This window comes from Ictalurus punctatus, chromosome 1 (assembly GCF_001660625.3).
Source record: "Ictalurus punctatus breed USDA103 chromosome 1, Coco_2.0, whole genome shotgun sequence".
NCBI lineage: Eukaryota > Metazoa > Chordata > Actinopteri > Siluriformes > Ictaluridae > Ictalurus > Ictalurus punctatus.
In genome coordinates, this window is record NC_030416.2 from 2130058 (window position 1) to 2157124 (window position 27067).

The window sequence follows — 27067 nt, forward strand, 5'->3', positions numbered from 1 at the left end:
CACCATCCTTTAAAGTTCTTGGGGAGATGGGTTCCAAACAAATGTAGCACTTTGTTACATTTTGGTCTTTTCACAACAAAGAACCCTTTTCCATGTGTTTGTTGAATCTCCAAGACGCCGTTCAATGTTGTTGATTTTTAAAATTAGAAATAATTCTGCTAACTATTTATTTTCCGCATAATATTTATTCCTAATTAAGTCTATTTCTGTTCCAGGTTTCAACACCACAATGTGCGGGTGTGTTTGAATACTTATGCAAGGCACTGTAAACATTTTTCCTCAAACTATAATACCTTTTACATTCAGGCAGACTGTCTGCTTCTCTTCCCTAATCTTGAAGGTGATCATCCCACCATCTTGAGGTGCCAGGTTCTTGAGAGTGATGGTATGCGTCTTATTCACATGCTGGATGACGTTAACCTCGTTACTGAACAGCGGCTTGTCGTTGAGGAACCACTCGGTTTCCTCGTCAGCATAATTCACCTCGCAGGAAAACACAGCATCCCCGCCTTCATCGACCTCCACATCCGTCAAGCGCTTGGTGATCCGAACGTCACGCACTGTGGACCGATCAGTTCATAAGTGTTACGAGGCTCCCTTTTCCCATTCCAAAAACAAATGCAGGTAGGCCTGGCCTGAGCAGCATTTTACAGGTTTCAAATACTGGGTGTTTCTGGATGAGCTCCATTCTCAAATACTAATCCGTACAAACGTACTATGGTTAATATATGTTCATCTAAAAAACATACGTTAACAACGGCGTACTTTCAGTGAACTTAAAAATAAGCATAGAGCGTAAAAGTTGTAGCTATTTCAGCTATGCAACAATGTAAAACGGGGGGTGGGGGGAGGGTACTGGGGGAGGAGTATGAAAGAAGGAAACAAATATCAGCTTAAAGAATACTTGAATATTTAATATTATTCAAGCCAGCCCTACTTTACCTTCAACAGTGAGTGTTGCTTTGGTCTCACAGGTCCCAGTCTGACAGCGATACTCTCCAGCATCATCTGGACTCAGCGCCTGGATGAGCAGCTGCACTTCAGCACCATTTTGTTTCATAATGTACTTGCTGGATTCCTCCAGAGCAGTTTGACCCTTAAACCAAGACACTTCTTTAGGAACAGCCGATAGCCTGCATGACAGCTTGGCTGAAGCCTTTTCTTGGCCGGTCACGTTTCTGAGGGGCTCGACCACCTCGATGGGGCGCTCTGTGGAGGAAATTATAGATCTGTCTTTCAGGTTATCGTTTTGATCGTATCGCAGGCGCGCCACATAATCGAAGACCTACGATAACGGCGTTGATTAACTGCTGTGATCTACGAGGAATAAAGCACTTCGGGAGATGCGGTTCAAACCGCGTCACGCCACCCTGCCGTTGATTATTTCCCTATAACAGCACCCCACTGAAGTGTTTTATCCTTACGTGATAAACATGACATTTGGTTTGAAGCTAAATTCAACAATTCTATAGCGTCAAAGACGTATTACTACACAAAATGGCGCAAATCACATTTTCACTGTAGAAATGACTAGTCTAAGGGTAAAATTTGTTGGGCTTTTTTTTGCTATCGTCAGCCGAACCTTTCACGGTGAGCTGAGCCGTGGATTTGCTTTTCCCAGCTGTGAACTGCACTGTTCCTGACATGGAAGCCTTGGTCTTCTTAAACGTAAGGCGATGCATTGTGCCTTCCTTCTCGAGCTCAATATCACTGCTCTCGCTCAGACTCTCTCCGTTCAGGGCCCACTTGACCGGCTTGACCGTTTCCACGCTGACCTCAACCTCGAAGTGAGCCGCGAACGGTTCCGTCACTTCCACTGCGCTGAGCTCCTTGACGATGCTGATGGCCTGCTCTGGAAATCATTAGGACATTACATTACGATTGTAGGGCCAAATGTGTTAAAATCGTTAGATAAATGTCAAAGATGCAGGAAATATATTAGTCATCAGAATTCCAACCTCTATAATATGCAATAATAGTCCTAGTTAAACATTTCCCATCATCATTACCCTCCACGAGTAGCTTGCATGATGTCTTTTCATCGACAGCATCGCACGTGTAGGTGGCTTCATCCCCAGAGTCCACGTCAGTGATGGTCAGCTTGCGATACACGTCCTCGCTGGAGATCACGTGCTTCTGACTGGCTCGGATCTTGTCCTTGTTCTTATACCATGTGACCGTGGCACTGGCTCGAGACACCTGACACTCCAAATGTCCTCGGTGCTTGTACATGGCAATTTTGTCTCGGAGTTTCTTCACGAATCTCACAGGCAATTCTGTAATCATTTTAAAGCTCTTAAAAGACCTCACGAGAGATCGTTAAACTCGACAGAATTAGGCCACGAGTTTATATTTGACTTTATATTAACATCAACACGCATGCACGCGTCAACATACACCACCTTTACTTTAAACCACCAACCTTTGACTGTGAGCTTAGCGACTGATGAAGCCTTCTCAGCCATGAACTTGATTTCAGCAGCATCTTCAGGCTTCACAGATTTGAAGAGTAAAATATATGTTCTCCCTTTAAAAACATGGGGGGGCGGGAGGGGTGTTAATCAACACCTTTTGGCTTGTCAGAATCCGGAATTGTTAACGCAAAACCCAACTCACCTTCCTGTCTCATCTTGATGTTGTCCCCGGCTTTGAGTCTGACGTCATCTTTAAACCACTGACCTTCCACTTCGTCATGTGACACCTCACAGACAAACGCCGCACTCTCTTTCTCAGTCACTTCCAAATCATGCAGCTGCTTAATAATCTTAATGTCACGGGCTGCAGAAGAGCCAAAAATAAGAACACCAATGGTTGATGACTAAGGCCAAAGCTTCTGCTTATAGAAAGTGATACTAATCATGGGAAAAAAACTCCCAAAAAACAACAGATTCATAACATGAAACTCTCACAGCTCATACGTGAGATGTTAAATAACAAATAAAAAGTTGTTCTTCTCTACCATGAACGGTCAGCTTGGCTGATGTGTTGTCATCCGTCGTTTTGCACACGTACACGCCTTGGTCTTCATAAGTACACTTCTGGATGAGGAGGCTACGCTTCCGACCTTGGGAATGCATCATGTATCTCTTTCCTGGTTTCAGTTCCTCATCATTCTGAGAGGAAAAAGAGGTTTCATGTTCGTTGTGCGTGTACATAACGTATGATATCACTCTTTCAGTTTGGTATTTTGAAGAACTGGTTGCAACGAAAGAAGTGAATGACATCTGTATACCTTAAACCACGTCACGTCAGCATTCACTCGGGACACGTCACACTCAAAGGTGGCTTTCTCCTTTTCCGGAGTAGTCACATCTTCTAATGGTCTGAGGATCTTTGCAGGAGGTTCTGCAAAATATAAAATACAGCTCTAAAATACTCGCTTTTTAAAAAAAAAAAGAAACTTTAATCTAATGAGAACAGACGTACCAGTGATGATTAGTTTTGCCGAGGTGTGGACACCTTCTGCCTGGAAAGAGATCATCCCACTGTCTTCCATCTTCAGCTGGGACATGGTCAAGGAATGTTTATTACCCAGAGCTGTAATGAGGATTTTGGGACTCGCTCTCAGTTTTTGCCCATCTTTGGTCCAGAAGGCTTCTACATCAGGCTGGCTGAGTTCCACCTCCATTGTCGCAGTCTCCTGTTCGTGGACTTTCATCTCTTTCAAGCCCTTAACAACCTGGATCTTCTTCACTAAAGGGCCGCAATTGGAGTGGAACGTTAGAAAACCATTGTGGCTTTTCTTCAGGTAGGAGCGCAACACCTACCTGCGATATCCGTATCTGGACTCGGATTTAAATCTGAATTAAAGTGAAACCGAAACCATGTTCCCCAATCTCCAGGTACATCATTCCAGTTCCCACCCACACTGTTTGTAAATGAATTTAGTTGATTGTATGTCCAAAATTTAAAACTGTCAAATTTAAAGCGTCGTAGCCCTGACCAGGCCGTTACTAACGATTAAAGAAAGAACAACGGAAATTCCTTGTTCAACATAAAAACCCAGTCCCAATGCACACCTCTAATCGCAACCAGATGCCCTGTGAACCTTTTCAGCAAGCCTTAAAAAAAGTATAAAATTAAATAAACAGTCCATCCCCTATTTGTATCTGTACTTGCATCTGTTCAGAAAACATCATATGTTGATTCTGAACAGCAGTATTCAGTTACATCCCAATTCGCATGAGTATTTTTTCAATAAATCACGAGTGTTTAGTGACTTCAGTGCAGAAAAGATCAAATCAACAGATAAAATGGAGATATATATATATATATATATATATATATATATATATATATATATATATATATATATATATATATATATATATACACACACACACACACACACACACACACACACACACACACACACACACACACACACACACGGAGACCAGAAGGCGGCTTACTTTCTACAGTCAGTTTGGCCTGAGTCTTGTCATCCAGCGTCTCACAAGAGTAGAAGCCTCGGTCAGCGCAGGTTACACTCTTAAAGATCAGAGTCTGTTTAACTCCATCAGCTTGAATCGTCAGATTCCCTTCAGGCTGCAGCACAATGCCGTTCTTCATCCACTTTACCTCAGTGGACGGCCTACTCAGTTCCACCTCAAGCTCCACGGTGTCCTGTTCTTGGACCGTTTTGTTCTCAAGCTTCTTAACGAACATAACAGGGAGCTCTGCAAAAATAGGCACAAGGTTCTCAAGCACTGTAGGACCACCACATCACCATCAGGGTCATTACAATAACTTCCAGGTGAATTCACGACTGTGGTGCCATTTAGTACAGTAGGTTGCTGCGTAGGATACCTTACGGGTGTTTACATTACTTTACATAGATATTTGTAAACGTAATCCGAGTGCCACACAAATGACACCCCAATCGTGGAATCGTCCACCTGGTAAACCGACCGACGGGGTAGGGGGAGACTGATAAATCGTATAAAATTTGGACTTGCACTTACTTTGCACTTGCAGAGTCGCTTTACACACTTTCCCTTCAGCATCCACACTGATTTCTCCCACGTCCTCTAACGTGACCGCCGTGATTGTGAGCGAATGGCTGGTGCCGCCGTGAGCAATCGTGAATTTGGGCCCAGAGACGACAGGCACGTTATTATACAGCCATCTCACGCTTACGTCCGCAGGAGTGACGCAACATTTAAAGATCGCATCCTTGCCTTCGTTTGCCACCACGTTGTTCAACTTGGACACAAACTTCACCAGACGTGGAGCTTTAACAGAACAAACAAACAATGTAGTCTCAGTGTACATATCTAAACTATAAATATAGATACACTACAAGTGTAAAGATCCAAGTTATTATACAATTTGTTTATTATTAGTCACAGATTACGCAGCGCATTGGCCAGACAACGCAACGTGTTCAATAACCTAGAACGAGCGCATCAATAGTATGAACGTGTGATTTGCCTCATAACTACGGTCAGAACGGCTGCTGTAGAAAACTGTTCGTCTTCTGACCAGTCAGAATTGAGCATTCAGCAGTGCTTTGGAGGCTTTGCTCACCTTTAGTGGTGACCTTAGCAGTAGTCTTGTCATCTTTGCATTCGCAACTGTACTCTCCTTCATCTTCATGGGCTACAGAAGACACTGTGAGTAAACGTTGAGGACCGTCAGCACGGATGACGTATCTGCCTCCAAGCTTCATTTCTTTGCCGTTGTGTCTCCAGAGGACATCTCCAGCAGCTCTGTTTAGCTGGCAGGACAAAGTCATGGTGCTGCCAAGGACAACAGATACTGGCTCCAAGCCAACCACAAATTTCAGTGGAGACTCTGAAAAAACATACAAAAGTCGATTGCCAGAAATGAAATCCCAGAGACGTTTATAAAAATAAATAAATAAATATTTAAAAAAAAAAAAAAAAAAACCTGCAGCAGATTCTTACCTTTGATCTGAACTTGGAATTCCATCTTGTCGTCAGCTGTCTGACACGTGTAAGTGCCGGTATCCTTTGCTTCAGAGGACTTAACGATGAGGACATGAGACGAACCTTCTCTCTTCATTTCGTACTTATTACCCTCCTTCAGCTGTACACCGTCCCTGAACCAACTAACATTAGCATGTTCTGCTGTTACCACAGTCGTTAGGATAATGTTCTCGGTTTCTTGCACAGCTATAGTTTCCTTCATACTGGGTTTCTTTTGGAATTTAGCAGAGATGTCTATAGAAAGAAACATAAGGCGGATGTGTAACGGATAATCATTCACTAGTTGCTGCAAATTCATTAAGAATGCTGAAGACTAATGAACATACCTGCCACCTGAATCTTAAAAGCCAGCTTCTCACTTCCAACTTCACAGGTGTACTCTCCTGCATCCTTCTTCTCCACACTGTCCAACACCAGTTGACGGATTTTGCCCTTCGTCTCCACGTGGACGGTCTTACTGGAGACCAGCTGTTTGCCGTCTTTATACCATTTCACCTCGGTCTTAGAATCGGACACTTCACAGCTCAGCGTTGCTTTCTGAGAGGCAGAAACTTTCACCTCCTTCTGATAGGTGTCCTTGTTGATGAAAGTGGCTTGAGATTCTGAAGGGACAACTATTGCATATCATTACAATTGTAGAGACATGCCTTGACAAACAGACCAAATAAAAACAAAACAATCCCGTCTGCTTGCACGTCTGCTCCATTGGTGCACCTTGTAAGGTTTTGAAGGAGGACAGCAGAGGTAGCTGTTTTTTTACATACGATTCTAGGCTGCCCCATACAGTTGCAATCAAAAGATTCAACCCCCATTGCAAATCAGGTTTACTGTCAAAATGTACAGACTTTCAGCTGTTTGCGTTGAACAAATCAAACAAGCGCAATAGAAATAGTTCAACACAACCAATGCTTCAAGTGATTTCCCCAAATTCAACTGAAAATGAAACTTATAATGACTCCTCCAGTCTCAAACTTATTCACCCCCCTGAATAGAATCCCTCACAACAGAACAAATATGCAAAACAGGTGTTGTCTCAAGCAAACCTGATGCATCTAATCAAGGGCTTTCAGCTGTGCTTGAGCTGGAACACATGAAATACCTGAACTGGCTAGGGGCAGAAAATTAACGAAATGCCTGGACGGGGCAGAAAAAGGAAGCCATCAATGGCTGCAAGCAGATTTCTGAGAAGGCAGGTTGTAAAAAACCCTCGAGTGACTGCAAAAGACCTGCAGCAAGACTTGGTGTAACAGACACTGAGGTTTCAGTGAGCACTGTAAGGTGTGTACTAAACACAGAACGTTTCCATGCCAGAACTCCAAGACGTTCACCGCTACTGACCCAAAAGCACAAGAACAGACTCAAAATCATATAAATAATCCACAGAAGTTTTGCGACTCTGTTCTGTGGAGCAATGAAACAAAACTGGAACTTTTCAGCATTGTGGATCAGCGGTATGTCTGGAGGAAGAAGAATGAAGAAAGAACACTCTGTCCACAGTCGAGCATGGTGGAGGCTCGGTGATGCTCTGGGGCTGCTTTGCATCGTCTGGCACTGGAAACCTGCAGCATGTGGAAGGACAGATGGAGTCATTGAAGTATCAGGAAATCCTAGGAGAAAACCTCATGCTGTCTGTGAGGAAGCTGAAACTTGGGCGTCATTGGACCTTCCAACAGGACAACGATCCCAAGCGTACCTCAAATTCCACCAAGGCTTGTTTGCAGAAGAAGTCCTGGAAGATTCTACAGGGCCATCACAATCACCTGACTTGAAACCCATATAAAATCTCTGGTGGGATTTGAAGAAGGTGGTTGCAGCACGCAAACCCAAGAATATTACTGAACTGGAGGCCATTGCTCATGAGGAAGGGGAGAAGATTCCTCTGGAACACTGCCAGAAGCTAGTGTCTGGCTCAGCATCTCGCTTGCAGCAAGTCATAACAGCAAAAGAGTGCTCTACTAAGTAATAAAAATGCTTGCCATGATGGGGTTGAATAATTTTGAAGCTGGAGAAGTCATTATAAGTTGAATTTGAGGAAACCACTTGAAGTATTGGTTCTGTTGAACTATATAGAGCTTTTATCCAAAGCGCTTTACACTATGTCTCATTCCCCCATTCACACACCAATAGTAGCAGAGCTGCCATGCAAGGCGCTAACATGCCATTGGGAGCAACTTGGGGTTCAGTGTCTTGCCCAAGGACACTTTGGCATGTGGAGTCATGTGGGCCGGGAATCGAACTGCACGATTAGTGGACAACCCGCTCTACCACCGCTCTACCACCTGAGCCACAGCTGCCCTGCGACTATTTCAATTGCTTTTGTTTGATTTGTTCATTGGAAACAGCTGAAAGTCTGTAAATTTTGACAATAAACCTGATTTGCAATGGGGGTTGAATCATACTGATTGCAACTGTACAAGTCTGCTGATTGTGGTGTTCTCTTTATTGTGGGATGAGTCAAGCTGGGACACCTTTTCAATAGTAATATTTGAACTATTTAATACATAAACAAATTACACAAACTTTGAAAAACCTTTCTGTACCTGCCACCTGAATCTTAAAGAGCAGCTTCTCATTCCCAACTTCACAGGTGTACTCTCCTGCATCCTTCTTCTCCACACTGTCCAACACCAGTTGACGGATTTTGCCCTTCGTCTCCACGTGGACGGTCTTACTGGAGACCAGCTGTTTGCCGTCTTTATACCATTTCACCTCGGTCTTAGAATCGGACACTTCACAGCTCAGCGTTGCTTTCTGAGAGGCAGAAACTTTCACCTCCTTCTGATAGGTGTCCTTGTTGATGAAAGTGGCTTGAGGTTCTGATGGGACAAATATTGCATATCAATACAATTGAAGAGACACGCCTTGACCAATAGACCAAAAACAAACAAAACAAATAAATTCCACTTGCATGTCCGCTTCATTCTTGCTCCTTTTAAGGTTTAGAAGGAGGACAGCAGAGGTAACTGTTCTTTTTCATGCAATTCAAGGCTGCCCCATATTAGTCAGCTACCTGTGTTATCTATATTACGGGATGGGTCAAGCTGGGACACCTTCTCTTCAGTTATATTTTAAATATTTAAAACAAAAAAATTATATCAACTTTGAAAATCTTTTCCATACCTGTCACCTGAATCTTAAAGGCCAGCTTCTCATTTCCAACTTCACAGGTGTACTCTCCTGCATCCTTCTTCTCCACACTGTCCAACACCAGTTGACGGATTTTGCCCTTCGTCTCCACGTGGACGGTTTTACTGGACATCAGCTGTTTGCCGTCTTTATACCATTTCACCTCGGTCTTGGAGTCGCACACTTCACAGCTCAGCGTGGCTTTCTGAGAGGCAGAAACTTTCACCTCCTTCTGATAGGTGTCCTTGTTGATGAAAGTGGCTTGAGGTTCTGATGGGACAAATATTCAAGAGCCTAACGTACAGAGACGTGGGGACACCTTAACGGACTCAGCGAAACAAACATGTATATGAACTGCCGACACCAAATTGTTGAGCTGTGGTGCATTACGTGTTAAAATATAAAAAATAGAAACTGTGTAGTATCTTGATTTTCTCTTGATATGTTTGACGCGCTCCGACTTGCGTGTACTGCGACAGCAGGAGAGTTTTGCGTTTCACTTTATATTGCTCTATTTCGTGAAGGTTTCCACATACCTACGCCTTTCTGGTTCTGAAAAGATTGTTGGTCATAAATGCACGTGAATTAATCCATCTAGTAATAAACATTCTACCATCAACCGGATCCTCAGCTGATGTGTGTAGTGTAGCAGGTGGTCCTACGGTTACAGCATGGAGGTGCATCGCACCACTGTGAAGCATGTTAAATTTAAACATGGCTGCATACCAAATGAAAACTAGCAGCAGGGTCATCTGGGCAACTACAAATAACAAAACTATTAGCCCAGACACAAAATCTGCTTGTCCCGGCTCCGCCTAGGCTAGTAATCTGGCTGTCTCCGTTTGGTGAAGGCTTTGAAGAATGGCAGAACTACACCTGAAGGGGACACACTCAAGTATTAATTGTTCTTTTACATACAATTCTAGGTTGCTCCATATAAAAGTCAGCACATTAGACAGCTGCCTATGCCAGGATTCCTATAGCTGTTTTCTATATAAAAGCACAGGTTCCCAACCTAATGTACCCACAGGTCCTAGTGTACCCCTACATTCCCACAGGTCCTAGTGTACACCCCCTGCGCTGAACATTTCTATGTTTTCCCTAATCTCAAAACAACTGACTTAAGTAATCAGCTAATTAGCAGCACTGGAGTTTAAGAGAGTGTTAGTTTGGGGAAAACACTCAAATGTGCAGGACTCCAGGACCAGGGGTTGGGAACTTGTGTATTAAAGATTGAGCCGAGTCTAGATGCAATCTCATCAGTTACATTTGAATCATGTAGGAGAAAAAACATTTCAAACCTTAATAACAATTTCCATACCTGTCACCTGAATCTTAAAAGCCAGCTTCTCATTCCCAACTTCACAGATGTACTCTCCTGCATCCTTCTTCTCCACAATGTCCAACACCAGTTGACGGATTTTGCCCTTCGTCTCCACGTGGACGGTCTTACTGGAGACCAGCTGTTTGCCGTCTTTATACCATTTCACCTCGGTCTTAGAATCGGACACTTCACAGCTCAGCGTGGCTTTCTGAGAGGCAGAAACTTTCACCTCCTTCTGATAGGTGTCCTTGTTGATGAAAGTGGCTTGAGGTTCTGATGGGACAAATATTCAAGAGCCTAACGTACAAAGACGTGGGGACACCTTAACGGACTCAGTGAAACAAACATGTATATGAACTGCCGACACCAAATTGTTGAGCTGTGGTGCATTACGTGTTAAAATATAAAAAATAGAAACTGTGTAGTATCTTGATTTTCTCTTGATATGTTTGACGTGCTGCGACTTGCGTGTACTGCGACAGCAGGAGAGTTTTGCGTTTCACTATATATTGCTCTATTTCGTGAAGGTTTCCACATACCTACGCCTTTCTGGTTCTGAAAAGATTGTTGGTCATAAACGCACGTGAATTAATCCATCTAGTAATAAACATTCTACCATCAATCGGATCCTCAGCTGATGTGTGTAGTGTAGCAGGTGGTCCTACGGTTACAGCATGGAGGTGCATTGCACCACTGTGAAGCATGTTAAATTTAAACATGGCTGCATACCAAATGAAAACTAGGAGCAGGGTCATCTGGGCAACTACAAATAACAAAACTATTAGCCCAGACACAAAATCTGCTTGTCCCGGCTCCGCCTAGGCTAGTAATCTGGCTGTCTCCGTTTGGTGAAGGCTTTGAAGAATGGCAGAACTACACCTGAAGGGGACACACTCAGGTATTAATTGTTCTTTTACATACAATTCTAGGTTGCTCCATATAAAAGTCAGCACATTAGACAGCTGCCTATGCCAGGATTCCTATAGCTGTTTTCTATATAAAAGCACAGGTTCCCAACCTAATGTACCCACAGGTCCTAGTGTACTCCTACATTCCCACAGGTCCTAGTGTACACCCCCTGCGCTGAACATTTCTATGTTTTCCCTAATCTCAAAACAACTGACTTAAGTAATCAGCTAATTAGCAGCACTGGAGTTTAAGAGAGTTTGTTAGTTTGGGGAAAACACTCAAATGTGCAGGACTCCAGGACCAGGGGTTGGGAACTTGTGTATTAAAGATTGAGCCGAGTCTAGATGCAATCTCATCAGTTACATTTGAATCATGTAGGAGAAAAAACATTTCAAACCTTAATAACAATTTCCATACCTGTCACCTGAATCTTAAAAGCCAGCTTCTCATTCCCAACTTCACAGGTGTACTCTCCTGCATCCTTCTTCTCCACAATGTCAAACACCAGTTGACGGATTTTGCCCTTCGTCTCCACGTGGACGGTCTTACTGGAGACCAGCTGTTTGCCGTCTTTATACCATTTCACCTCGGTCTTAGAATCGGACACTTCACAGCTCAGCGTGGCTTTCTGAGAGGCAGAAACTTTCACCTCCTTCTGATAGGTGTCCTTGTTGGTGAAAGTGGCATGAGTTTCTGATGGGAGAATTATTGCATATCATTACAATTGTAGAGACACGCCTCGACAAATAGAACAAAAATAAACAAATCCCTTCCATTTGCACGTCTGCTCCATCCTTGTTCCTTTTTATGGTTTTGAAGGAGGACAGCAGGGGTAATTGTTCTTTTACATACAATTCTAGGCTGCCCCATATTAGTCAGCTAACTGTGTTATCTATATTACAGGATGAGTCAAGCTGGGACACCTTCTCGTCAGTTATATTTTAAATATTTAATACAAAAAAAACCCAAAAACAAACAAACAAAAAAAACTATACGAACTTTGAAAAACTTTTCCATACCTGTCACCTGAATCTTTTTTTTTTTTTTATCATAGAATTTTTATTGAAAATTTACATTTTACATAACACCCCACCCAACAACCCCAACAAACAACCACAGCCAAAACCAAAAGAAAGGGGGAAACAAAAAAAACAATAAACAACCAACCAAAGAAAAAAACAAACAAACAAAAAAAACACAAAAAACAAATAAACAAACAAAAAACAAAAACATAAAAACCCAAAACAACAACAAAAAAAAAGGGGTAAGATGATCAGGAATTACAGTTCACCTCTCCTCAATCCACCACCAGGGTGCGTACATCATTGAAGTAGGTAATAAATTGTGCCCATTTTCCCCAAAATTAGTCACCCCTGCCTCTGATGTTGTACTTGATTTTTTCAAGTTTTAAAAAGAAGATTAAATCTTTAAGCCAGACAGATATAGAGGGGGTTGTGGAGAGGTCCAAGACAACAGTATTCTGTGCCGAGCAAGTAACGATGCAAAGGCCACAACACTAGCTTGTTTATGTTTCAGAGGCTGACAATGAGATGGAACACCAAAGATAGCAATTAAAGGACAGACATCTAATTTGATCTTAAGAACGTCGGACATAGTTTCGAAGAAAGAGTTCCAAAAGTTCTGCAATTTGGGACAAAGGTCAAACATATGACTGAGGTTACAGGGTGAAAGTTTGCATTTTTCACACGTCAGGAACATTGGGATATATTTTAAACAGTTTGCTCCTAGAGAGGTGAGCTCTATGGACCACTTTAAATTGTATGAAACTAAGTCTAGCACAAGACATGGTGGTACGTATATTATCTAACGCTCTGCCCCAGTAATCATCCTCAAGCTCCAGGCCCAATTCCTCCTCCCAAGCACCAATGGTTTTGATATTGTAAGAATCGTCCTGTGACCAGATCATTGCATATATCCGTGAGATAATGCCACCCTTATTAGGATTCAACTTGAACACCTCTTCCCATGCAGACTTTATAGGTAAGGAGGGAAAACCAGCGAATAGGGAGGAGACACAATGCCTAACTTGAAAGAAACAGAATAGGTGAGACGGAGGCAGACTGAATGATGAGAATTCAGAAAAGTTTGCAAACACATTATTAATGAAAAGATCCTCAAAGCGTTTCAAACCCTTCTTTTCCCCACAAAGAGAACGTGGAATCCATAAAGGAGGGGGGAAAGAGGTGGGTATTACATATAGGTGCCATGGTTGGGGCCGAGATGGATTTAAAATGACGGCGAAACTGATAGAAAATCTTTAGAGAGGTACATACTATTGGATTATCCGTGTATTGTGAAAGGGCTATAGGAAGGGAGGAGAACACCATAGCATGGAGGGAGGTTGGAGGTACAAGACTTCGCTTCTAAGTGGCACCATGGAAGAGAGGGGGCCTGCACCCAGAACACCAGTTTCTGAATATTAGCCGCCCAATAATAATACATGAAATTGGGCAAGGAGAGGCCACCACTTACCTGTCACCTGAATCTTAAAGAGCAGCTTCTCATTTCCAACTTCACAGGTGTACTCTCCTGCATCCTTCTTCTCCACACTGTCCAACACCAGTTGACGGATTTTGCCCTTCGTCTCCACGTGGACGGTCTTACCGGACATCAGCTGTTTGCCGTCTTTATACCATTTCACTTCAGTTTTGGAGTCGCACACTTCACAGCTCAGTGTGGCTTTCTGAGAGGCAGAAACTTTCACCTCCTTCTGATAGGTGTCCTTGTTGGTGAAAGTGGCTTGGGGTTCTGAAGAGACAGTTTAATGCATCATGAATGAGCTGCTGATTCTTAGTCAAATATAGTTCACATTCAACATCACACAAATAAATGAATATTCCAAACGGAAAAACAGCACATTCATCACAGCAACCATTATTAGTTCATATCAATCTTGATGTCAAGATCTTGCCATGGTGAAGAAGCTTGTGTATTTTGAAAAATCTTAGTGTTATGTCAGTGAGAACTAAATGCTGCTAGAAGGGCCACACATGATGAACAGATCTGAGGAGAGAGGTCAGAAAAAGAGTGATCCATGAAGACCCACAGCAAGGGCCTAAAAACACTAAGTGCCCTTCTTGAATTAGGTTTACTGGGACCCACCTGAGGAGAACATCACTTTGCTGGCAGGTAAAGAACCCTAGTTAGTTGATGAGATAGACAAATACGAACCATACATAGGCTCTGATACCAAATATATCAATTAGGGTGATCTCTCCTACTCTGGAGACCCCCTTCCCCACAAGAGTTAGGACTTCGGCAGGTTTCAAAATACTCAACAGTCCCAGGCAGAGGACCTCCCGGTTGGAGTTATACGTGGTGAATAGGGCTGTCTCTGAGTCTCAGTAAGGAAAATTAATTATTTATGCATATGCACCAGTAAGCACTTCAGCGTATTCAGCCTTCTTGAAGAAGGTGGAGCCGGTGGTTGATAGGATACTACCTACTGACTCCATAGTGCTACTGGGGTCATCAACGCTCATGTTGGGAATGTTGGAGAGAATTTGAGGGGCATTATTGTGAGGGTCAGCCTCCTGGATCCGAACAGAACAATGAAGTAGTGTTAGACATCGTTGCAAGCCATGTCTTTTCAATGACAAACACTATGAAAACATGCTTGCTTATATGTGTACTTGGTACCAGAGCACCTTACAGAAAGGTCAATGATCAATTGTGTGATTGTATCATGAGAAAGCATATGCTTTAGACACATAGGTAAAGTTATGGGCTGGTTTAAGTGAGAGATATAGGAAAGTCAAAAGGACTTCAGTAAAATCAGTTGCAGAATTGAAAGCTTGGGCATGGGAGGAATTCAGAGAGGCCATGGAAAAAAACAACAACTATTGAATGGCCTCAAAGATGTTCTGGCAAACCGTTCAGTGCCTCAGGAGAGGGAGACAAGACCTTTTACCAGCTCTGCTGAGCAAGTGTGAGGGAGTGTTGATCTCTAGAGAGTCTTCTAGAGGACTTCCTTAACACAGTAGGCATTCTCCTTCCTGCATGAGGCATGAATTCTTGGGTGTTTTGTAGACCACCATTGTGGCCGAAGTTACTATGGCAGTTCGTGGAACTTTGTATGGATACCCTTCTAGTTGGCTCCTGCTAGATCTTTACCAAGCACGTCCCATTGGACAAGCCTCTGTGGCAGACCTAAAACCTGCCAAAGTGATTTTAATTCACAGTTGGCTTGGGAATATCTGAGGATCCCCCAGGAAGAGCTGGAATCTGTGACTGGGGATAAAAAGGTATGGACTGGCCTTCTCAGAGTATTGCCGCTGCAACTCACCCCCACCCATAAAAGCGTAAGGAAAATGAATGAATACATTTTATATATTTTATATATATATATATATATATATATTTTATATATATATATATATATATATATATATATATATATATATATATTATATATATATAATCTACTAAAATAGCTGACTGCAAAAGTGGATAGACAATACTATTTTCCATACCTGTCACCTGAATCTTAAAAGCCAGCTTCTCATTCCCAACTTCACAGGTGTACTCTCCTGCATCCTTCTTCTCCACACTGTCCAACACCAGTTGACGGATTTTGCCCTTCGTCTCCACGTGGATGGTCTTACTGGACATCAGCTGTTTGCCGTCTTTATACCATTTCACCTCTGTCTTGGAGTCGGACACTTCACAGCTCAGCGTGGCTTTCTGAGAGGCAGAAACTTTCACCTCTTTCTGATAGGTGTCCTTGTTGATGAAAACTGCTTGAGTTTCTAGATTGAGAAACAGATCAGGTCACTCAGACTGCACAGACTTGGGGAACAGGATAATCAAAGAATAGGAAGGTCCCAGTTCCAATTTCATTCTTGTGCTCACTGCCATGTACCTTTGTATACATAACTAAATGTTCGGGCATGTGTTGCTACACTAATTGAAATATAACACATGTGAGGTTTTAATTATGGGCCTAGACTACGCAATATATAATACATATTGTGTAATATTGTGTAGACTCCTTCCATAAAAGCTAAACGTCTTCTCAGAGAAATCAGCACCATGTCAATGAGGTCTTTGTAATGAAGTGTCCACCATACACGTTCCTGTCCAAGTCATTACTACAGAAATAATAATCTATCAGAACGAGTGCATTAATATAAATCTGTGATTTGCCTTGTAGCCAGAACTAACATACAAGCCGTAGATAGAGAACATTAAATCAATGTCTTCTGACCAAACAGCACTAGCTGCAGGGAATGTATTGAAGGAGAAACATGCTACCTAGGACTAGCATTGAAGAAGAAAGGAGGTAAAGTCATTTTCAATACCTGCCACCTGAATCTTAAAGGCCAGCTTCTCATTCCCAACTTCACAGGTGTACTCTCCTGCATCCGTCTTCTCCACACTGTCCAACATCAGTTGACGGATTTTGCCCTTCGTCTCCACGTGGACGGTCTTACTGGACATCAGCTGTTTGCCGTCTTTATACCATTTCACCTCGGTTTTAGAGTCGGACACTTCACAGCTCAGCGTGGCTTTCTGAGAGGCAGAAACTTTCACCTCCTTCTGATAGGTGTCCTTGTTCACAAAGGTCGCTTGAGCCTGAGTTTCTTTTGGGGCAGCTGTTAAACAAAAGGTGCTTTCAGAGCATATAAAAAATTGGCCCAAACAAAATTCAACAGACCTTGGGGGTCTGGCTTTAGATTTGGAAGTAAAAATGACAGTAAAATGGATTGCTTTATAATTTTATCACACAATGCTATTATTAAGCCATTCTTTAGGTTTATACATACAGAGGTCATCTCAAAAGGTCCAACGTACACAAATAAATTCATAGTTATTAATTAAAAAAAAAAAAACCCATTCAAACTCATACATACCAGTCACATGAATCTTAAAAGCCAGCTTCTCATTCCCAACTTCACAGGTGTACTCTCCTGCATCCTTCTTCTCCACACTGTCCAACACCAGTTGACGGATTTTACCCTTCGTCTCCATGTGGACGGTCTTACTGGACATCAGCTGTTTGCTGTCTTTATACCATTTCACCTCGGTTTTAGAGTCGGACACTTCACAGCTCAGCGTGGCTTTCTGAGAGGCAGAAACTTTCACCTCCTTCTGATAGGTGTCCTTGTTCACGAAGGTCGCTAGAGCTTGAGTTTCTACTGGGGTGGCTGTTAAAGGGGGGGGACATTAAACAGTTAAATATAGCTAACAGGAACGAACCCGTTTCTTCGACATTCTACAACACTGAATGTAACGATAAACGGATAAAAAGTTAAACATGCTCTTTACTAAATAAACATTTGCAATCGTTTGAAAATTGCTGAGGTTTAAGAGGAATAAAACACTTTGGGATGTGAGAACAGCACCAACACCGAGTGTTTTCGTTCATGCTTAGAAAATACATTCCATAGCTTGGGTACTAATAATGTCCAAGCTCGGAGAATCACATTATCCAGACGCTAAGCCACAGAAGCTAGCATATTAACCTCGCTAATGTTCGTCATCAACAACAAAGTTTGTGTCATGTAATATTGGGTCAGGTTTGGGTACCATTATATAAAATCACCTATGATAAAGATAAGCTAGTTTACTAGCAGTTGACGTAGCAGCTAGATAATGGCAGGAGGACATCTATGAGGTTTTTCCTACAGGTGCTCGGTGTACTAAATTAATTCCCTAATCATTTTATTTCATACCTGTGACATGAATCTTAAAAGCCAGCTTCTCATTTCCAACTTCACAGGTGTACTCTCCTGCATCCTTCTTCTCCACACTGTCCAACACCAGTTGACGGATTTTGCCCTTCGCCTCCACGTGGACGGTTTTACTGGACATCAGCTGTTTGCCGTCTTTATACCATTTCACCTCGGTCTTAGAATCGGACACTTCACAGCTCAGCGTGGCTTTCTGAGAGGCAGAAACTTTCACCTCCTTCTGATACGTGTCCTTGTTGATAAACATGGCTCGAGTTTCTACAAGAACGATCAGTAAAAAGTTTATCACCATATAGAATTATTAAACCGGCAGAATATTTACAAATGCCAGTACGTAAATATTTGACAGCTGTGGTTTTGGATAAAAGCGTTCTATTTTGTCCAGTTCTACTCTGGTCACCTCCATTACGTTGTTTCATTCTTTATATTTTATACAATTTTCCTACTGTGTTCTATTCTACACTCTCCTGCCCTCTACTCTGTACGCTATTCTATTTTATTCTGTTCAGCTCTACTCTGTTCCAGTTTATTCAGTTCTACACTTTAATTCTACGAATAAAGTGTAAACCTAAATTTCTCTAAAAATCGTTAAAATGACTGCATAGCCTGCATATTTAAATTAAATTTAAACGCCAGCTCATAAATACTGCACATGTATGCATTAAAATACTTGTTTAAGCGACATTTATGCCCACTGTTTAATTTTGTTAGTAGCTCTCCACAAAAGCTTGCTCTGCTTTTGGGAAATTAGCTCTGTCCGTTTACTTTTTTCTTTTTTCTTCCCCAGACTAATTAGTGCTGGTTTTTACCTTGTATTTTGACCCTGAATGTGACCTTGTCCTCTACCGTCTCACATGAATAGTGTCCTTCATCGCTCTGCTTGGCTCCTTTGATAACCAGCTTTCTCTGTGTCCCCTGGGACACCAAGGTCACTCTGTTGTCCTCCGCTATTTCTTTATGCTCCTTCTTCCACACAACAGTAGTTGTAGGCGACGCCACCTCACAGCTCAATGCCACATCACCCATCGACAGAGAAACCTCCAGGGGTTGAGTCTTGGGCTTGTTCACAAACTTCGCTGCTTCCTCTAAAGGGAGATTAATCAAATAAAATAAAAATTCCTGGACGAAGTTATTTAAATGAAATGTTTTGTGAGGCATTTCTCTACGATTTCTCTCATGCCTTCTTAGTAGAATAAGTAGGTGTTCTTTCTTAAACTGGTAGTTTTTAAAATCACACCATCAAGATTTGATTATTTCCCCCGAAAGAACTGGAAAATGAGTGTATTATCAATATCACAACATCGGCGTTTTAATAAGTCATGTCCGGTCACCTTTGTACCATAAATAACGGTTTACTTGTGCGTTTTGGATAGTAAAGGGATCTTTTTAAAAGGGTTCCACTTGAAACCATTGGAGAAGTGAAAAACCGTTAAGGGTACTAGATTTAAGCTTTCTCTAAAAATAAATAAATAAATAAATAAATAAATAAATAAATAAAAGAAGAGGAAAGAGAATATAGGCTATACGCCAACCTTCTTTCACTTCAAATGTATGTTGAGATCATCAACATTTCAGATATTTCTCAATAGGCAAAAGATGATTTTTTTTTTTTTTTTTTTTTAATCCTCATGTTAGAATCTAAAGCTAAGCTTTAATTACCTTTAATAGCGAGCTGGATGGACATCTTATCACCGTCACACACACACTCATACATCCCTGCATCCTCATGAGTCACGTTATGAATAGTCAGCGTGCGTTTACATCCCACACTGGACGCCTCATACTTTTTGCCCATCCTCAATTCCATACCGTTCTTCATCCAGGAGACCTGAGGTCCACAAAGACAAGCCCAAAGTTGATTATTTTCCCCCAACAGCATGTCCCGAAGTGTCATACAACAACAATATTCCAAAAGAATGGCACTTTTTTTTTGTATTGTTTACAGTTATAGTTGTTGTGGAATGTCCAAGAAACAAGTTAGTTCCTGTTCTCATATAAAGAGTACTATAAAAAGTAAATATAAAGTATATAAAGTTTACTATAAAAAGTAAACTCCTCTACCCCGAAGACGTCGTGCCGACACTGGAGACTCCTTCCATAATGTTTTAATCTCCTTAATGAGAACCGATAACGTATTAAAACGAGCGCATTAACTGTAAATAAACCTGCGATTTGCAGCTGCACTACTGTCGCAGCTGCTCTTATAGAAAATGAATCGTTATATACTGACCAATCAGAATCCAGGATTCAACAGCAATGTTATATTAAATGATGTAATGGAGATTTTAATTATAAACACCACACACACAAAATACAACGCCAGAACCTGCAGTTACCTGGACACTGGCGTCTGAGACCTCCGTGTACAGCTGGGCAGAGGAGTGAGCGCTGAACGTGAAGATCTCCACTTCAGAATATTTCTTGGTAAAACGTGCCGGAGCAGCTTAAATGGGAATAAAGCCTTTATATAAAAAATATGCTTTAATACAAAGACCAATGCGACGTTTAATCGGTTTTGTTAATACCACAGTCGGGACTTGCTGTTATAGATTCTGTTAAATTCATCAGCTTTGGTTCGTTCACAGTGATACCGCTTCTTCACACCACCCTGTGACTGATTATTCTCCACGGCGGTTTATTCTTCAAGTAGTGTTTAAGTAATTACTAAGTATTCTTCTTACCTTTTACACTGAGAGAGCAGACGCTTTCAGAACCTCCACCCACGAATTTGACCTGAGCTCCATCCAGTGCCGTGGTCACCTCCCTGATCACCAGCGTGTGAACGGTCTTTGAGCGAGTTATGAGATAGTCTGCGCCGCTGCGGATCAGTCGGCCGTTCAGCGTCCAACTTCCAGAGCACGCCGCGGAGAGCTCCACGCTGAAGGTGGCCTCCTCGCCAGACACGGCGGTGCAGCTTTGCAGACCTGACGTCACCGAGGCGGTCGGCTCTGAACAAACATAGGACGCGATCAGCGTTCGTGAGATCTGTTTTGGTACTGGAAAATACATTCCTGAAATATAATAGTCAATAAAGTCCATTTACCAAGATAATACGTTCCAGGAACCTCCAGATAGGCGCTCTGACCAAAATTGTTAACGGCTGAAATGCGGAACTGGTAGCTGCTCTCCTCGGTGAAGTTGCTGATGGTGTATTGGCTGGTCGACACGAGCTCCATGCCTGTGACTCGAACCCACGTCTGAGCTCCAACCTTCCTCCTCTCCACCACGTAGCCGTTGACTGGTACGGGCCGCTCGCTGTCTGCCCGAGACCAGCTTAGAGTGATGGAGCTGTCCGTCTTGTTCAACACAATGGGTTTGACCGGGGGATCCGGAGGATACTTCCTCGGTGCTACGTCACGATGAAATAATAATACTCAGCAATAATAATTATAATAAAATGTATTAATGGAGCACATTCCATATATGTGGTAGCTCGAAATGCTAAAAACATGGTATGGAGAAAAAATATTAATACAAAAAAATAAAAATCACGGGAAAAATAAAGATATAAAATAAAATATAAGTGAAAATATAAATCTAAATGATATATATATATATAAAATTAAATATATAAAATATTTTTCTCATCAGCAAGTTTCATGTTACATTGCCATCTCTGTGCTATGGTTTGAAGAAAAAACTGTCTGGAATTCAGTTGTTTAAATTAAATGAATATTTAAAGCGTGGAAATAATAAACAATCGCTAAAAATGTCATTTTTCAAAAATGTTGATGCAGGACAAACACTGATGCCTAAAATAATTAGCAAACACTCGAGTTGGATGTTAGTTGTCCTCACCAGTTACTGAGAATCGCGTGGAGGTCTTGCAGTCGCCGGCAACGAACGCCACCTCGCCCGAGTCTTCTGCAGTGCAGTCCCGGATGGTGAGCGTGTACTGTTGAAGCGTGCGAGCGATAATGACCCTGGAGTCCTCCTTCAGCTTCTCTCCATTCCGGGTCCAATAAGCATCTTCAACCGGCTGCTCGAGCTCCACGCAGAAGATCACCGTATCGCTCACCGGCACGACCGTCCTCCTGGGTAACTTCTTGGTGATGTTTCCTGAACATGCGGATGCACGTGAGAAACTTTATATTGGTTATAATATTAATTTAAACCTCTGAACTGCCAACTCAGCCTGATGTACTCTCAGAGCCATGCTTTAATTGATGGAAAATGAACTTTTAGTACTCTTTTAGAACTCTTAGTACTATACCCAGAACAGTGAGCTCAGCTACAGTGCGACTCCCTTCCTTCATTTCGCAGATGTAAACGGCGTCGTCGTTGGTCGTGACGTTGTGGATGGTGAGGCGACGCAGCGTGCCCTCCTGCTCCATGCGGTACTTCGCATTCTGCTCCAGGCGAGTCTCCTCCATGAACCAGGACGCCTGAGTGCTCGGTATGGGCACCTCACACAACAACATGGCCGTCTCCTTCTCCTTCACCTCCACGTCCTGCAGCTTCTTCTTAAATGCCACTGTTGGCTCTAGGAGAGCAAAAACAGAATTAGAATACTGGGAGGAAGGCAAAGAAAGGACTCGAACTTAAAAGCATAATAATCTAATAAGACTTGCAGGTAAAAAGTCTGAAGGGGAATTTTTGTATGGTATTATATACACTATGATGTATGCTTAAATAACCGTGTGGTGTTGGTACGAGCACAGAATTTTCGTGATTTTTCAACACTGAGTACATTTTATTAGACACGTTTTCTATGGGGTTCAGGTCAGGGGACTGGGATGGTCATGGCAGGACCTTGATTTTGTGGTCAGTAGACCATTTCTGTGTTGATTTTGATGTATGTTTTGGATCATTGTCCTTCTGGAAGATCCAACCACGGCCCATTTGAATCTTTGTCAGAGGCAGTCAGGATTTCATTTAATATCTGTTGATATTTGATAGAGTCCATGATGCCATGTATCCTAACAAAATGTCCAGGTCCTCTGGCAGGAAAACAGCCCCAAAACATTAAAGATCCACCTCCATATTTAACCGTGGGCATGAGGTACTTTTCCATACAGCTACCTCTCTGTGTGCTCCAAAACCACCTGTGTGTTTATTACCAAAAAGCTCTATTCTGGTTTCATCTGAGCATAGAACCCGATCCCATTTGAAGTTCCAGTAGTGTCGGCAAACTGAAGACGCTCGAGTTTGCTTTTGGATGAGAGTAGAGGTTTTTTTTTCTTCAAACCCTTCCAAACTACTTGTGGTGCTGTAGGGGACTTCAGATTGTAGTTTTGGAGACTTTCTGACCCCAAGACACAACTAACTTCTGCAGTTCTCCAGCTGTGATCACAGGAGATTTTTTGTCCACTGGAACCGTCCTCTTCACAGTGCGTTGAGACGATATAGACACACGTCCAATTCCAGGTCGATTCATAACATTTCCAGTCGACTGGAACTTCTTAATTATTGCCCTGATGGTGGAAATGGGCATTTTCAATGCTTGTGCTATTTTCTTATAGACACGTCCAATATTGTGAAGCTCAACAACCTTTTGCCGCACATCACAGCTACATTCCTTGGTCTTACCCAATGTTATGAATGACTAACGGAATTTGGCCTGTGTGTTACCTCATATTTATACCCCTGTGAAACAGGAAGTCATGGATGAACAATTTCCTGTTTCTAATCAACCAGGTGTGCTTAAAAAAAAAAAAAAAAAAAAAAAAAAAAAAAAGAGTAAAATATCAATGGGATATTAAAGTTTTTTTTTTTGGATAAATGTGTTGTGTTTGCAATTGTTAGATTTGTGAATTTTTTTAACAAAATATCAAAAGGTTAAACAATATAGACAATTATAAATAAAGCTTTGGTTAATGTGGCATGGGTGTCAGATGAGGTGGTTTGAGTATTTCAGAAACTGCTGATATCTTGAGATAGTCCCGCACAGCAATCTCTAGAGTTTACACACAATGGTGCGAAAAATAAAAAACATCCAGAAAATTCTACGGGTGTTGATGAGAGAAGTCAGAGGAGAATAGCCAGATTGGATCAAGCTGACAGGAAGGCTATGGTCACTGAAATAACCATTCTTTACGACCACGGTATGCAGAAAACCAACACATTTTTACACCGATGATGTGGAGCATCTGCTGTACAAGTCCCTGGGAATTGGCTGTTACTGTAGAAATGGTAACGTATTTAAATGAACGTTGCCGTAATAGGACATCAATAGATACCTTCTGATCAATCAGAATCAAGAACTCAATAGCTGAGTGAAAAATAAATATCAATTACTTACAGATTTGCAGACATTTGGTTTTCAGAATTTTTTTGTTTTTATTTATTTTTAGAAATAACGGTAACTTGATATTATTATTATTATCCCTAAAATTTTTTCTTCCAGACGTGTTGCAATATATAAGCAATTAGAAACAGTGATGTCAGTAAACGAGCGTTTCACACTCTGGAATAATCTGAAACATCACTGACGTTGCACTGATTATAGCTGGGACGTGGGACTGGCATTTGCTTGAGGAGTGAGTTACTGTGACCTTTACCAAACGTGCTACCCAACATGCTAACTACATCATACCTGAATACATGTAAGGGAAACTTCTAGAACAGAACAGAACCGCTATCATTACCGGCTAGCAAACAACACATGCAGAATTTATTTGCTTATTTAAAAGCACGTCATTCTCAGGCTACTTGGGGCATTTATTTTGGTGCTACTGCCTCGCATTTGTCCGTTTGGTCGATGAAAGCGAATCAAATGGACTCAATAGAATACAATAAATAAAACAGCACAAAATGTTTATTCGGAAAAGCACTGGCGTCTGACAGCAAGTCACCACTGACCGTGCTCAACAAGTGTGAACAACTCAACAGGTGTAAAAAATAGCCGCAATGTGACACCGTCCTAAAGAATGATGGTGGCATACGATTATGTTGTGACTGCTCCAAGACCTGTTTCACCATCTCTGAGAAATGCTGCCAAAGATGAACTGTAAACTGTTCGGGGTACAGCTATAGAAGTTCTAACGGCAGGAAGCAAACTTGTCTCGGATCCATTGTTAACAAAAACGCTTCATTGCCTCAGTGTGCTTTTTATATACATAAATAAAGTAAATTATTAAAGCTGATTTTCTAGTGACCAGACAACAAAGCCTCAATGCAAAGGACTGCAATTCATTCAAAGATTTAGACATAGTCTCCTTACAGAAAACTTCACCAGATCAACTACTACACATGTCTTTTAATCCATTGATATGGAGCATCATTCATGTCTGGCATCCTTTCCCCTTCGGTGAATCAAAGGCAAACAAATCGAACAGTCCACATACAAACTGTGATGGGGGAATGCTAAACTCATAGCAGTTCGAACATAAAAGCTTTGAATAGTATGGATCTGGCCTAGCTTACCTTTCACAATCACCAGAACAGCGCTGTAGGTTTGTCCAGCTAAGTTGGAGGCGTTGCAGGTATAGAGGCCATTATCACTCTGCTTGCAGTACAGTACTTTGAGAATGAAGTTCTCTGCTTGGTCCTCATACATGGTGTGCCTACGACCCTCGCTGATGTTCACACCATCCTTCCTCCAGATGATCTGGGGTTTGGGGTGGCCCGTGACAAAGCAGCTGAGCTTGGCGTGCTTGCCCTCGGTCACCATGCAGGTTCGGGTGAAGACGCCTTTGGGCAGTTTGCCAGCCAAAGCAACGACCCGCCGCTCCTGATCGGAGGCAAGGTCTGACTTGCTAAGCCCTTCTACGATATTAGACGAGGACGTCAGGGAGTGGCTCTCGGTCGTTCGGAAAAGGGAAATATCCTTACACATCTCCTCTTTGCGCTTCTGCAGGTGAGACAGGAGGGAGGTGCTTTTGTCGGCGTTGAGAAGTCGAGTATCCTGTGCGTCTACCACCAGAGCGGCGCCAGCTTGCGCCCGACCGATGGAGTTCTGAGCCCGGCAGGTATAAGTGCCGCTGTCCATATTCCTGACGCTCTGAATCCGCACGGAGCTGGACTCGCTGTCCGACGTGATCTTGATGCGATTGGTCTCACCTAGATAACGACCGTCCTTCTCCCAGTCAAATTTGGGAGCGGGGTGAGCTGCCACACGACAGAAGAAGGTAACATCACCGCCCAAACCTACTCTGGTGGAGACGGGCTTCGCCGTGAACACGGGTGCTCGATCGACCAATGTTGCTGGAAGACCCACCTTCAGTGTCACTGCTGCGTAAGCTTCTCCGACATTATTCTTTGCGCGGCACATGTACTGCCCGCTGTCCTCCAGCGTCAGGTCATAGATGGTGAGCCGATAGACATCCCCATCCTCTATAGTTTTGAAGCGCCCTCCAGTGGAAATGCGCAGTTTGTCTTTTTCCCAGGTGACAGCAGGAACAGGGGTCCCCACAACGGTGCAACTGAGAGTAGCATCCCGACCCACACTGAGGGAGAACGCTTTGGGCCGGGTCAGGAACCGAGGAGCTCCTCCAAAAAGATTCTGGTCCATAACCGGCTCCTGTAGACACAATGATGGACATGAATTTGGGTGGGGTTGGGGGGGGGGGGGGGGGGGGGGGGTAGGCATTTTACACAGCTGATATTTTTCAAACGCAAATGATTTTATTTGCTTGATTATCCTCGTCTAAGGGAATGAACTTGCACCAGATGAGGATAAGACTTACGGATATATCAAGATCCTGTTTGCTCATATGAGCATCTCCATTTTAGGAACATGTCAACACCATACAAAATAGGTTTACTGACTCAGTCGGCTGCCGAATTAAAAACGCAAGTATCAACTCGTATCAACAAGTTGCCCCAGAGTGAAAAAAATGGGGGGGGGGAATATAAACTGCACGAAATACGAAAAAATAAAATAAAAATAAAACTGGTGTAATAAAAACGTCACGTATTTCACATGAAATGCCAGAATGCTAGGTTATACAACAACTATACAAATGAAATTACAATGTAATATATATTTAATTATTCGTGCTATACTCTTAAAATAATGCATACCCCCCCCCCAAAACGAGTGTTTGCTACATTCACACATACTCATATTAAAAAAAATACAACAGTGTTAAAAGTAACAAAGT

The 27067-nt window shown here is 42.4% G+C and overlaps 1 protein-coding gene across 11 annotated transcripts in view; it reads right to left on the minus strand.

Annotated features, from left to right (window-relative positions):
- obscnb (obscurin, cytoskeletal calmodulin and titin-interacting RhoGEF b) overlaps nt 1-27067 on the minus strand; it is a 58308-nt gene that overhangs the window by 30172 nt on the left and 1069 nt on the right. For 10 of the 11 annotated variants that reach the window (XM_017466799.3, XM_017466810.3, XM_017466804.3 and 7 more), the window contains exons 2-32: nt 25389-26484; nt 22237-22506; nt 21822-22082; nt 21067-21372; nt 20705-20971; nt 20360-20466; nt 19683-19851; nt 18833-19108; nt 18006-18281; nt 17184-17477; nt 16632-16925; nt 15804-16079; nt 13804-14079; nt 11728-12003; nt 10399-10674; nt 9072-9347; nt 8492-8767; nt 6278-6565; nt 5910-6185; nt 5530-5796; nt 4965-5234; nt 4413-4679; nt 3427-3693; nt 3233-3345; nt 2960-3113; nt 2617-2778; nt 2423-2527; nt 2010-2276; nt 1583-1852; nt 943-1209; nt 294-560 (exon numbers count right to left, since the gene is read on the minus strand). In XM_017466799.3, the coding sequence (XP_017322288.1) occupies nt 294-560; nt 943-1209; nt 1583-1852; nt 2010-2276; nt 2423-2527; nt 2617-2778; nt 2960-3113; nt 3233-3345; nt 3427-3693; nt 4413-4679; nt 4965-5234; nt 5530-5796; nt 5910-6185; nt 6278-6565; nt 8492-8767; nt 9072-9347; nt 10399-10674; nt 11728-12003; nt 13804-14079; nt 15804-16079; nt 16632-16925; nt 17184-17477; nt 18006-18281; nt 18833-19108; nt 19683-19851; nt 20360-20466; nt 20705-20971; nt 21067-21372; nt 21822-22082; nt 22237-22506; nt 25389-26475 (8503 nt within the window). In that variant the 5' untranslated portion in view covers nt 26476-26484. The remainder of the gene's footprint in view (nt 1-293; nt 561-942; nt 1210-1582; nt 1853-2009; nt 2277-2422; nt 2528-2616; nt 2779-2959; nt 3114-3232; nt 3346-3426; nt 3694-4412; nt 4680-4964; nt 5235-5529; nt 5797-5909; nt 6186-6277; nt 6566-8491; nt 8768-9071; nt 9348-10398; nt 10675-11727; nt 12004-13803; nt 14080-15803; nt 16080-16631; nt 16926-17183; nt 17478-18005; nt 18282-18832; nt 19109-19682; nt 19852-20359; nt 20467-20704; nt 20972-21066; nt 21373-21821; nt 22083-22236; nt 22507-25388; nt 26485-27067) is intronic. The other variant, XM_017466774.3, reaches the window with a different exon arrangement.